Source organism: Sebastes umbrosus, chromosome 7 (genome assembly GCF_015220745.1).
Source record: "Sebastes umbrosus isolate fSebUmb1 chromosome 7, fSebUmb1.pri, whole genome shotgun sequence".
Lineage (NCBI taxonomy): Eukaryota > Metazoa > Chordata > Actinopteri > Perciformes > Sebastidae > Sebastes > Sebastes umbrosus.
In genome coordinates this window covers 4,491,796-4,505,820 of record NC_051275.1, presented here as the reverse complement: position 1 = coordinate 4,505,820, position 14,025 = coordinate 4,491,796, and the positions used below count along the sequence as shown (strand labels likewise).

General features: G+C 41.1%; 1 protein-coding gene across 5 annotated transcripts in view; it reads left to right on the top strand.

The window, feature by feature from the left end:
• Nucleotides 1-14,025, top strand: part of mtus2b (microtubule associated tumor suppressor candidate 2b) — a 30,823-nt gene that overhangs the window by 10,421 nt on the left and 6,377 nt on the right. For 3 of the 5 annotated variants that reach the window (XM_037774368.1, XM_037774366.1, XM_037774367.1), the window contains exons 5-7: nt 5,611-5,757; nt 7,873-7,971; nt 8,927-9,123. In XM_037774368.1, coding sequence (XP_037630296.1) covers nt 5,611-5,757; nt 7,873-7,971; nt 8,927-9,123 — 443 coding nt within the window. Of the gene's footprint in view, nt 1-5,610; nt 5,758-7,872; nt 7,972-8,926; nt 9,124-12,728; nt 12,934-14,025 lie in introns of those variants that run through there. The other 2 variants (XM_037774371.1, XM_037774369.1) reach the window with 1 other exon arrangement.

Here is a 14,025-nt window from a genome sequence, read left to right as displayed (position 1 = left end):
CTGCTTAACCACCCGTAGACTGAACAACTGGCGTATTCTTAAGGCTATTGTTGGTCTGCTTCCATCTTACCTACAGATCTACATCCTTCAAAAAAGTATGGGAAGTTACTGTCTTTGCTCCCAGGACTTAATCCTATTAACTGTCCCCAAAGTCTGTACTGAACTGGGAAAAAGGGCATTCAAGAATGTTGCTTCCTGACAAAATTACCTGAATCTTTGAGAGCTGGTCTCACTGCTTCTATAAGACTTGGAAGAAAGCACACCACGCTCTAGATGTTTTGAATGCTCTTGAAAAAGAGATCTCAATGAGACTTTACTTCTGGTTGATTAAATGTTAAAAACATTTTTTTTAGAGAAATCAATGCTGGTAAAATTCACTTGACAAGCGGATTATCTCTGAGTGTAACAGAGATATAAAAATGTGTCAGAACAAGCTGAGAAGTTGCCAGTTTATTACCACATCTACGGAATATAAGCAGTGTGTGTGTGTTCTATTCCAACATGGAACTGCAGCAGATTAATTTGTTCATAGTGCTGACTCACACCAACCATTGTCTGAAAAATGCTGAGACACACTGTGAAAGAAAATCTGTTTTTCCCTCCTGCATTTTCACATTTATCATATGATCCTGTTTGAGTCAGACACCTCAAACAGCTTTACTCAATCAGTCTTTAATTCTTTGCTAGTTTTTATCATAAATATAAACTAACAGAAATCAAATAAAATGTATTCAAATCACCCAAAATAGATGTCCAGATAAGCTTCAGATTGGTCTGTTGCCCTGTGGCATCTGTACTGACTGCTGATTGGCTGATTTGATGATGGGGTTACTGCCGTCCTCGCTCAAGTGTCACCCACATTTGTTCCAGCCTTTAGACAGCTGACTGCTGCCTTTCTCTGCTCGCCACTTTTTACTGTCTTATTCTGACCTGCTGGATTCAGACGCTTCCTTAAGCTTCTGGTGCAGCCAGGCAGGGTCCTCAGAAAACAGCTGCTGTCTCATGCAGGGTGCCCCCCCTCCCCGGCTTCAACCGTAGAAGCTGCTTCACATGTCAGCAGCAGTCTCTTCTTCCCTATTTATAATCTCTGCAATGAAAAAGTGGTGCCGGCTGCAGTGTGTGAGAGTCAGGGTGTGGTAGGACAGGATAATCTGTGAAGCTGTTTTTACTCCCGACACCTCCGACCGACCTCTTTCTTCCTGTGGATCTCCTCCTCAAACTTTCACCCCAGTCAAGTCAGATAATGGTCTTTCTTTCTGCTTCAGCATCCTTCCTAAGAGTCTCCAATGTACACTTTACTGGGTTATTTTGTACCTTTTTTAACACTAATTCTTCAGAAAACAACAACAGCTCAAGATGATAATCAGCAGTTCTGTAAGTGTGGCCTGCTCTGTCTTTTATTGTCATCTCTGTTAACTCTCTGTTGTTAAATTGGTAAACAAATTACAAACTTGCTGTGTTCCTTTGAGCTGCTTCAGTGAATAGATGGGTGTATACCAGATAGTAAAACGCTTGGGAGTAGCTCAGACAGCATATACATGATGACTGGCAGCTTGCATGGCAGTGTTTCCCTCCAGGCTGTTGGCTCTGACAGCGCCACTCTATTAGTATGCCACCGTATGCCTCGAATGCAGCAGCCTCATTCACCCGCGGACGCACCTCAGCAAAGCGTTGTGACTGGGGGAGTGAGTACATCCTTCCGTAGGGAACATCAGGACGCTGGTGACATATTGAATTCACCTGTCCAGTTAGTTCAGTGGGAGCACACAGTATGCTCACCTGTCTGTTGTACTGTGTGCTACTCGATGGCGAGATACAAGAGTTAAGTTCTGTGTGTTTGGAGCTACGGTGGGTTTGTCAGCTGTACTCACAGTGCTTAGATGTTTAAGTGACCCTGAAGGCGTTTTGAAAGAGGGTACTAATACTAGGTATTGGTATTAAAACAATTATAATTGAGTATAGGCTATTCAGTTCACATAAAATTAAACATTTAAGTAAGATACATGTAGATAGATGTACTTTATTGATCCCAAATTGGGATGGGAAGTTGTTTATCAAGCAAATATTCATTGTTTCAAGATTCTCAAATTGGAGGATTTGCTGCTTTTCTCTGTTTTATATCATAGTCAAGTGAATATATTTTGAATTTGGACTGTTGGTCAGACAAAAACAAGCAATTTGAAAGCTGCCTTGATCCCTATTTTGTGACATTTTATAGACATGGTATAGCTACTAGTGATTATATATACTTTATAATCCAACTTTATGCTGTGCCAGTTCCAAGTGAGACTTCTCAGCAGTTGAAGCAGCACAAATCTCTGAAGCATGTTATGAATATTAAAGGGGAACTACGCCAATTTTCAAAATTCATGCATATTATTCATATGGTCTAAAACAGTCCAAAAATATAACTATATATAACTATAAATATAACTCTCTCCCAAATCCAAAAAACTAGAGAGCTAAAATCTAATTTGTGGTGTTATAGGGTAAAGTGTGGAACTGCTCCATAGACAATGAATAGGGAGAGATGTTCTAGATGACACTGAGAGCACCCAGGAGAATGTTCTGAGAGTATGGGGACATTTTCAGTTTCACAGCTGACATCACTAATAGAAAAAAATCTCTTATAGGTATGTAAAAATAGATGCATTCATCATTCATTCTCTATGGAGCAGCTCCAGACTTTATACCCTATGATACCACAAGTTTGGCTTTGAGAAAGCGTTGGGCATGTTCACAAACATTGATTGAACTTTACGAGGCCATGGAAATAACAAACTGGAATTCTTATTTTAGGTGGTGTTCCCCTTTAAACCTCTTTTCTTGTGGATCAATCCCTCAACCAAGTCATGTCCTGCAGTAAAAAAGACCACCAGACACGATCCTCTTCAAAGTCTATCCGATCGTCTGATGACTGAAAGGGTCGTTTTGTTTCTTTAGTCCATCTTCTCAAGAGGAGATCTGATCAAAACTGTGAGGTGTAACAGTGCAGACCAATTTCTATTTAACTACAGTACTCTGCCTTTTCACAAAGAGCTTAAAAACCTCCTTCATGTTCAACAGTTATTAGTTGTTTAAAATGTATCTTGAGAGTTTTCCCTAAACAATAACAGAGTTCACATCCGTGTGCTACTGCAGTCTTACCTTTAGAGTTACAACAATTAATCGATTAGTTGTCAACTACGAAATGAATCACCAACTATTTTGATAATCGGTTTGAGTAATTTTTGAAGAAAGAAAAAGTCAAAATTATCTGATTCCAGCTTCTTAATGTGAATATTTTTTCTTTCCTCCTCTATGACAGTAAACTGAATATCTTTGAGTTGTGGACAAAACGAGACATTTGAGGACGTCATCTTGGGCTTTGGGAAACACTGATCGACATTTTTAACCATTTTCTAACATTTTGTAGACCAAATAACTAATCAATTAATCAAGAAAATAATCAACAGATTAATCGACAATGAAAATAATCTTTGGTTGCAACCCTGCTTATCTTGCGTCACATGTTTATTTCTGTCACTTCCAAATCAAACTCGTCTGACAAAAAGAAAAAAAATTACATTATGACTTTTGATAATCCCACGATATTTGTCTGAATTTGTGTAATACCAATATTAACACCACACAGGCCAGTTGAGAAAAGTTAATTCAAATTTAAATAAAGAGGAACTATTGAGAATTAACACATGAGAATTGTACATTCACTACTATAATAAAGATAAATAACAAAATGCTTGTATTTGATATTCTTAACCCGTCTGTTCTCATGTGAAGTCCTTGTTGCTTCTTGCTGGTGTAACAGTGATCAGAGGATGCTTCCAGCAGGGGATGGATTTGTACTGTACATGCAGGTTAGGAACAAGCATTTAGCAGTGTGAGTCAGCCTCCAACCGTCTCCTTCAGCCAATCCGCTTCTTGGCTCAGCCTCATTTCACTAAGGCGCCTTTAGAAGAAAAAAAAAGAAAAGCATCTGCTGACTATCCCATGTGAATGTGTTGCAGCGAGGAGAGATACTGTGATCCCCCTGGAGGTTTCACACAGGCCCGGGGCACTTTGACATCAAAGTGATTTAATTTATTTTATATTTAATTATATTCTACTACAACAGCTTGTTGTTTCATCTGTGATTTCAGGCACCTTGAAGCATCCTCTGACTTATTCATTCTCACAACAGAATAGTGATATTTTAATTCAAGGGCACGAAGCCGTCCTCCTTTCCTCTTTGACATTGCTGAGGCACCTATACATGTAGGTGCAGCATGTGTCAGCAGTGTTATTGACCGAGGAGCTGAATATTTCATGATAAGTAATTGGAGCTATCTGGTTTCACTTGCACCGACAAAGTAAAGCTATATGCTGAACAGTCTATATAGTGCTGGAATCCAGAGACAGTTAAGAGTTTATCCTGATGACATTTTATAAAAGAAAACAACAATGTGTAACAGCCGTGAGGATCTCCCTGTTCGTATGATGGGGATGTTTGTTCTCGATGTTTTTCTGTTGTACTACTCCTCAGTTCGTCTATGAATCAAAGCCTTTATTATCCACAGAAAGCTAGAGGCGTAATAACAGCCGTTATGAATAATTAAGATGTTTGCAGCGTTCTGCTTTTTTTTGCCAGTCTTGGTGAATTTCTGCAGTTTAGAAAATAAAAACTAGTCTCTCGGGAAAGATAATGATCTGCTGGCACTTGATCCAAAAAAAAAAATGCAACATGGTTTCATGATCTGTTATAGGCCAGTCAGAAGTGATTTACATATCTGTCACTAGCAGGGACAAAATATATGCTTTTTCATTTTCTAAGTGATTTTTGGTAGTATATTTATGCACTATAAATGTACAAATTATGAAAAACGGTAATACATTGAATAATTAAAGCTACAATGTCCCCATCCCACAGGGATACATTTTTTCCTCACACTTTTACCGAACCAAATTACCGCTTTGATCATGAGAAACAAGACTCATTGTGAAAAATCCAACATCAAGAGGGCATGATATACCGAGCCAAGTCGCATACCTATTTTAAACTTAACAACTTGAACTTAAAAAAAACGTTATTAGATTTGTCATATACATACAGATACATACATGAAATTTGACCTCTGCATTTAACCCATCCTAAGCATTTTAGGAGCAGTGGGCTGCTGTGAAGCGCCCAGGGAGCAACTTAGGGGTTCATTGTCTCACTCAAGGACACTTTGACATGCAGACAGTAGGAGCCAGGGACAGAACCACCAACCTTGCAGTTGAAGGATGACCCGATCTACCCACTGAGCTGGTGGCTTTTGTAGTGTATTTATACCGTTCAGAGGGATCAAATGTCTTTGGGGTTTGTGCAGCCCAGTATTGACCGATCAATTCACTGAAGTGCACTGTAAGCTGGTGCTGAACATTTCTACCCCCTTATTCTCACACAACAAATAAAAAAAATAAGTGGAAACATGGAGTGACTGAAAGCAGATGCCAGTGTTGTATCCATTCAATCCTGTTCGGTGCCACAGGGTTCATACATCCCTGTAAATAGTACCCTAACCCCTTCAAAATGTTGACCCCTTCACTGACTACATGTTTCCGTCCTCTTACATCCTTCCTGCTCTGCAGATCCCGGCAGTGGCAGCGATGACACACCTGTCCACAACGCCACAGCGCACCCCGGTGAAGCCTCCCATGCTCAGAGCCGGCCTCAGCCTCCCAACGCCCCCAGCCTCCAGCGCCGCAGTCTGCCGCCGCAGCGCTGCTCACCGCTGGGTACGTAGCCCGAGCAAACAAGCATCCGCTGCTCAATTTTCTTTATGTGCATGTGTATGTATATGTGGTGTTGGAGCTAGCCCCAGCATCCTTATGCTGCTGCTGTTTCCACAACCCCAGATCAAGGTCACTGTGTCCTGTGATCACATGACCCTTGAGATTGGATATGTGAGCGTGTGCTAGCAGGAATGTAGGCTACATGTACATGAGGACTGATGAACTGTAGCCCTCAATTCACATGTTGGTATTCATTCCTCAGTAAGTATCAGTGGGAACTCCCAGGCCTGTAATAACAGCACTAGTTCACCTGCAGCATGTAATTCACAGAAATGACTGTATTCAATGGGTTATTGGTCTGTTGCATAATGGAGCATGAAGCCCAGCAGGGTATACTTTATACATGCTGGTGTACTGTGTGTAGCTGGACCTGCATTCTCTATTAGGCTTTTGAAATTTTATTGCACTTGGTCCAAAATTAGACTGACCATAACACTGTTGGGCTCGCAGAATGAGGGAATTTATGGTTTTTAGTGCCTGACCTGCTTCAGGCAATTCGTTTATATATGAGACGCTCAGGCTTGCATACATGTTCTGTATTTTGAAATGGCTTTGTTGACATCTCACCTTTCTCAGCAGGGTGTAAAATGTACATTTTATTAGAAATTGGGGGAAAAGGCCACTTATCTGTATGTTATTTAATCAAAATACAACATTGTGAGAATCTGACCACAAGGCAAAAGTAAAAACGTTTAGTCCCATTATGAAAAGGAGGTCACAAGGTATAGGTTTAGGTAAAGGGCTTTTTCATATTTGTCTTTGTGTCTGAGATGCTAAATTCTGGCCATCAATGTTCCTCTAAGCGGGATTATCAACAGAAAGAAAAATGTTGAACCTCAAAACCTCCTCCTGCTGTAATGTCTCTTAGCTGTTGCTGAGCATTGCATCAGAGCAGTAATACAGACAGTACCATATGTACTCCATCTCTGCTGATGTAGGCGTCTTTGTTGGTAGTTGGTGCACCTTGTGGCCTGTATTGAATGTGAAGTATCAACACCATCCAGTGGTCACGGAGTGCATCTCTGTGTGAGCCAGGAGCAGCCTCAGCTCCCTGCAACACAGCGTGAACAAGTAGAGCAGCATCTCCAGCTAGTGGTCACTGACGGCACCACACTCTACCTCACTGAAATGTTTCCTCTCCTGTGGTTCGTTTACAACAGAAGTTCCAAACCTTTTTTGGTTGGCAACTTTTATACCTAAGATTGATTTTCCCTCCTCAGATTGTTTCATTGGAATATATTTTTTATTCTTAAGAATTTCTTAAGAATATTTCCCAAGTAAAAATCAAAGATTAGAAGCAATAAAAGTCATTTTGTGTTGTATTAATTAGTAGTATTAGTTATCATCTCGCATTTCCTTAAATTGCAACCCCCAGACATGTGTGTTACACAATACATGCTGAGATGCAGACATTGTCAGACATTTACAATTTACAGCAGTACACTAATGACCATAAAGTACTCTTGTGTGTAAATTATGCACACTAGAGGAAGTATTCAGATCTGTTTCCTCTTTTTACATCTTTATCCTGTGTTGTTTTTAGTGCTGTCAGGTGAAGCCAAAAACTGTTGTCTACAACATCAACTATAAAGTTAAAATGTACCTAATTTATCAAAAGTACAGAGTGTTATTTAATGTAGCCCTTCATTGGATTATTATAACTGCTGCATTAATGTTTAAGCAGCATTGTAATGCTGTAGCAAGTCAAGTTCAACCTAATTCCATCTACTTTGCATACATGTGCCGTAGTTTAATCCATAGAAATAAATATATATATTATATAATTTATAAACTCCATGTTTTGTATGTCAGCAAAGTAACTTGTTACCTTCACTGTCCTTAAAAATGAAATATTGTCCTCTGAAAGGCAGTGCAGTAAAATAGCAGAAATTAGAAATACTTCAGTGAGGTATAATAACCTCAAATGTAACTCTCCACCACTATTATACCATGATTATGTGCTAACATGTAATATATTTATGAAAACAATATTTATGAGAGAAAACAAAATGTGTATTTCTTGTGTTTCACATGTGAATATTTCTGTTTACTGAACAGCCTCCAGGAGAGAGATGCAGAAGGACATAGAGGCTGCGGTGCCTTTAAAGCCCTCTCCTAAAAGATTTGCAGTGGTTTCGCCCAAGCCTCAGTCCCCTGGTGAGTCTTACATCTGTGTGTGTGTGTGTGTGTGTGTGTGTGTGTGGGTGTGTGTAAAGTAGTGCAACACCATCATCTTCTACTGTACCTTTAAAATTTACAGTCACTCTCTCTATCCGCCTCTCTTTCTCTCTCTCTCTCTCTCTCTCTCGCTCTCTCTCTCTCTCTCCACACTTCATTACAAGACCCATGGCAGCCTGCTGTTGTCATAGCAACAAGCTAGAGCAGCTATAATGCCGGGATGGCTCCTTCAGTAGCAATCCTGCTGGGTCAGATTACCACAGCAAGTCAGCAGTTTGTTCTTTTTTCTCAGAGAGCAGACAGACAGAATAACAGCTGGGTAGAGGTCCAGTTCAGGTGATAAAAGTTCCCATGATGCACTCATATTTTCCCACTATGAGTGTGTCTAGAGGTGAAAGAGGAAACTGCGGCTGATTGGTCTGAGCAGTGAGAAGACTTGAGTAACAGTGAGACCATTTGTCCATGTGGGAGGATATAAGCCACTGTGGTTCCAACCAGTCAGCACTTAATATGTCTGTGTATGTGTGCAAACTGAGAGAGTAAACCAACTGCTAATATTATCTGCAGTGTAACTCTGCTATTAGCTAATGATTCATTAATTATTTAATGTATGTCAATATATATATATATATATACTGTATATATATATATATTTAAAAAATAATAAAAAAGATCTATTTTCATATTCATAATTGTGCAGTGGCAACACTTGTCAAATGTCATGCCAGCAAAGCCTATTGAATTGATATAAAACAGAAAAAATCACTAAATCCACAGACATAAGAAGCTGAAACAAGATAATAATTGGTATTTTCCTTGATAAATGACTTTATGGAATAATTAATGAAAAGGTTTGTATATTTATATGATCTACTCGTGATTGGCATTGTCCATATTTCAGTATATTGTGTTCCATCCTTCTCTGTTTCTGTAGTTCGTGGGCGGACAGCAGCAGTTCCCGGTGCTGTTAGGACTGACAGGGCCCAGGAGTTGGACCGGGTTCTGATCCAGCAGCTGCGGGAACGCTGTGAGCAGCAGGACCTGCAGCTGCAGAGCCTTCAGGCCCAGTTAAAGAAGGCCTCCCTGTGCCTGGACGTGTTCAGCATCACTACCCAGCACTTCTGTCACAAGGTAGGTAGCTCCGGGACCGCAGCAGGGTTGACAGGCAGTGTTGGGCAGTAACGCATTACTGTAATACTATTACTTTACCCTGTAATGAGTAGTGTAAGGGACTATCATTTCCAAAACAGTAATTATATTTCAGTTATTAATCCAAGTAATGCTGCGTTACCAGAACACGATTCGGTTGTTTGTGCCAGGTAGGCTTATGTTACGATGCCGTGAACGCGCGGCAGATAAGTTGAACTTTGCTGAACTTTCAGGTGAATATCGCCTCGGGCACATGTGTGACTGTGCCCTGGGGGAAAGGAAGAGATGGTAGCAAAAAGTAGCAAAAGTAATATAACAAGTAATGTAACTAATTACTTTTGATACCAAGTAATAAGTAAAGTAATATTATTACTTTTAAAGGGACTGTTTGTAAGAATCAGAAATTGCTTGTTAACAGCGACACCTGTGGCCGTTAAGTCAACGAAAGTCAGAGTCCTGTTGCTCGCGCTCCCGCTTGTGCTCGCTCTACATGAACGAGCATCGCTCAAAACAGTGAGGCGACACACGTCAGCTAAAACCACAATATCACTCTATATTTCAGCTGCTTGGCAGTAATGTTAGCTGACCAGACAAAGGTCTCACCATGATCAATGCTGATCCTAGTGTTGGCTTTTCCTGCCTCAGCCTCCCGACCGCGGCCAGAGGGAACAGGGGAGACACCGGAGTTTTGGTCGGAGACGATAACGTCACTCGCTGCGGAGCCCCGTCACTTCACAAGACATGGGAAACCTCTGTTGGTCTGGAGGAGCTGCAGCATTTATTTCTGCACAAACGTCCACTGTACATTCACTAGATATTCTCAGAGCGACTGACTCTTCTTCAGTGTGGAGTGTGCGCGCATGCACATGAGAGTGGAGTGAAAGAGCGAGAACGAGCGCGGTGTGTGAGTGAAGGCAGGCAGGCAGAGGAGCAGAGTACAGCATAGACTCCGGCCCTGGAGACCAAAGCTACGGTCTCCCTTTTGTCCTCCGACCGCGACCAACACTGTTTTGCAAGACGGGCTTCACTAGATAGAACTTTGCAGTTTTGGTGCTTCACTGTAGTTTGTGTTGGAGTCTGAGTCTGAACAGCGTAGCCACACGCGAGCGCGCATGGGACACCGACCCACAATGATTTATATGTTTAAGAAGTTACAAACAGTCCTTTTAAAAGAGTAATAAGTCAAACGTAACTTGACTTCACTCAACACTGTTGAGAGGCAAGCAAACTTGCCTCCACTTTGAGAGCTCCATAAAAGGTTTTAAAGACCAAATTCTTTCAGCCTAAATAGTAACATAGGGCTGCAGCAGGTGTTACATCCCATTCCTCTTTCCTTCCTTTTAAGGGCTGTTTAAGGAAGCTCTGACATCCAAGATTTGTTGCATTCACAAGGTCATTTATCAGAAATTAATCTCATAAGTATGCCATGGCTTTGAGTTCTGATAAATTAGTTTGATCTTTTCTTACATTAAGAAGTTGGATGTTCAGCAGGGATGAGTTCAAAATGGTCCTTGGTTGCAGCTGCATTGTTGCGTAACAATGACATAACTTGATAAAGTGAATTTGACCTTCATCATGATGGATGGACAGACCATCTAAAGCAAGTTTCAAATCTCTGTTTGTTTTCATGCCGCAATGAAATTAACAGAAAGAGCTGTTCACTAAAGTTAGGAAATAAATATTAAAGCATAATAGAATGCTTTAGAAAAAGGTTAATAATAATAATAATATATGTATATTTTTTGGGTAATAGGCTAAAGCATGTAAAACCAGCATTATGGTCTTTCAGAGGTGTCATGCAAGCAGAATCCTGTAATGGATTTTGCATCTGTTGCCTAAATCAAGAGCTTGCATCAAGGTTCATCTTGCTAGTCGTGCGTTTTGCAGCCACGTTCCAGGCTAATACACACTGACCTGCTGTTAAAAACTACAAAGGGGAAAGCTGTTTCGAGCTTCAGAATGCAACTACAAGGTGCGATGCGTCCGCCAGCACAAATTACTCCTGCAGCATCTGGCTTTTGTTGTCAGCATTTCTTTGTTCACAAAGCAAGTCACTTGATGTAAAACCTGATTGTTGTGGCTTTTTGAATATGTTAGGATTAACTCTGAAGCAGCAGGATTTGTCAGTAAAGGTGTGAGTAAAGTGTGATGAAATACTGAGGGATTTCCACAGGGCTTTCCACTAGTTTAAACAGAAGGAAATGATATGTGATGCATTATAGCTTTTAGCTGTGTGGCATTTTATGTTGGCTCTGCCCTACAACTGCAGGACGCTCGACTCAATGGGATCTAAACACATTTGGTATTTATTTCAAATAGCTGGGTTGATGCATCTCACGAGTAGTCTCCTGTTGTGTAAGATAATCACTGCCAGTGATGTCAGAATCACCGTCATACAGCTTCTGTGAGTGTGTGTGCAAACCTGGGTTAAGTGCTTGTTTCTCGCCTTCTCCTGCTCCTTTGCTTGCGTTTCATCCATTTCCCAGCCCCACCCACGGGTTCTGCTCTACAGTGGGAGAAGATAAATGAGATTAGGGCTGCCTGCCTGGGCCTCGCTGTGCTTTTAGTGAGACTGATTGTCTGACGGTCAGAGTAAGGTCTGACGGGTGGAGGATTTTGATATGCATCTTTTACTTACGGCTCTGCTATCGCCAAGAAAACTATTCTCCTCAATTGGAAATCCAGACACCTACTTTCTATAACACACTGGTTGAACCTCCTCTCACAACAAATAAATCACTAGAGCAAGTCTCTGCCAAACTAAATAATCTAATCAGGGAATCCAATAACAATTTCTCATATCTGATTCTGCCTCTCAATCTGCCGGTGAGCTAAATGCCACCCCGTCACCACTATCATCTTCATATTACAATCCTATCCCTTACCTATACCCCATCTTACACAGTTATTATTCTTATTGTCCATGTCCACTCTTGAACATTTTTGTTGTTGTTGTTGTTGTCTGTTTATTTGTTTATATGTCGTCTGGGAAATATATGCATCTGAGATACATCTGCAAAGGGGACCGGTCTCTGTTCTAGATTTTAAGATGTACAAACAGTGACATATGCTGATGAGGTTTCAGAAGGTTTAATGTGTGTATGAGAAATGGAGGAAAGACTAATGTTCATTTGCATGAACATAAGATTTAAAGTAGCCTACTTCATTTTTTTTTTTTTTTTTGCAAGAATCTTTACATCCAAAGCTTCAATTTGGACATCATTTTTTCAGTCAGAAACAATGATGAATACATTGTTTTCTATTAAGCCTATGTGTGTTCTGTATGTATGAACTGCCTGCATAGCTATTTTCTCAGAGCTGAGTAACAGAGCAGATAATTGGCCACTTATTGATCATCTCCCTCCCCCATCTTCTCCTGCTCCACTCTTCTCAAAGATGCAAAAGACCGCACATGTGCGTGTGTTGCTCTCTGCCATGCGTGTGAATGTGATCCGGGGCGGGTTGGTGGGGGTTTAAGGGGAGGGCAGGCAGAGCTGGGCTGGGCTGGGCTGGGGCTGCCTGGCAGTCTTTGTTCCAGCTAAAGGATAAACGGTGGTCGCAAACCAGGAAACGAGGTGAGGCTTCGGTCTTCCCGTCTCTCCTCCCCTCTCCTTCCTTTGCCTGGCTCCCTCCCTCTCTGTCTCTCTTTCTGTTTCTTTCTGGCACTCGCATCCTGTATCACATCACTGCTGCCTCCCCAGTCGGCTCAGGGATGCTGCTGTCTGCTAGTCTAGTATGGGCCATTGTTGCTGTAGGCTCCATCTCCTCCCTCTGTGTTTCCTGGACCAGACGGTAAAGACAGCATCTTCTGCAGACTGCAGGCTTGTTTCAGCACCGAGGATTCCTTTCTATGAGTGTGGTTGTGCGCATGTGTGTGTGTGTTTAATGGGGGAGTCTGTCTATATGAGCATTACATTCTCTGGTTTCCTAGAGACAGAGCTGGTGGAGAGGATGTAAAGCTGCATGATTATGCTGAGTCAAAGCCGGCTTGTCTGTCGCACTGTCCCTCTTTCTTTTCTCTCATGGACATTACATAACATGCTATTGCTGCTCTGCTATTTTCTTACACTCTTCTTTCTATTTTACTGTGTACATTGTGTCCTTACTGTATGCACGCTGTTATAATTCTGCCAATGGCTGTATAGGATCACTTCCTCCTAGGATGAGTTACTCTCTTGTTTACCTGATGCTGCTGAATTTCTCATCTACTAGTAATCACGTGTTTGATTTTCCTTATAAAATTCATGCCTTATTTGCAGCTTCCGTTCAGTGTGTTCACTGGAGTCTGAGTCGCTTCAGGGCAAAAAGTCCAAAGAAAAAGGGCAGCTGCATGTTGGCAGGTGTTGTGTTGTATGGTCCCACTGAAACTGGACTGATTACATGGGTGCAGACTTTGGAGAGGTTAATGAACTCATTACAGCATCTCATGGAGAATGAGCACCCTTACTATGAATAGCCATGTTCCTTCTTTTCCAAAAGGTAAAATAGACAGTGCTGAAAATGATTGACAGAAAGAGATAAATATTGATTTTTGATAATCTATTAATCATTTGTGATGTATTAAGGAAAAATGTCAAACATTAGCTGGTTGTTTCACGAATGTGTTTTATATCATTGTAAGCAGAATATTCTCTGGTTGTGGTCAGACAAATTGCAAATTGTGATGAGCATTTTTCACTATTGTCTTATGTTACAGAACTAACAGTTGATCAAAGAATCACAAAAATAATCAACTGCTTAATCGATAATAGAAACAATCATTAGTTGCAGGATGGATTCAATTGCATTGGTGAGGGCTGATTATCGGATGGGGAAATTAGAATGCAGGTCACATAACTCCCTGGAGATCTAAGTAGTGGGGGGGTGTTTGGGTTGGACGGAGGA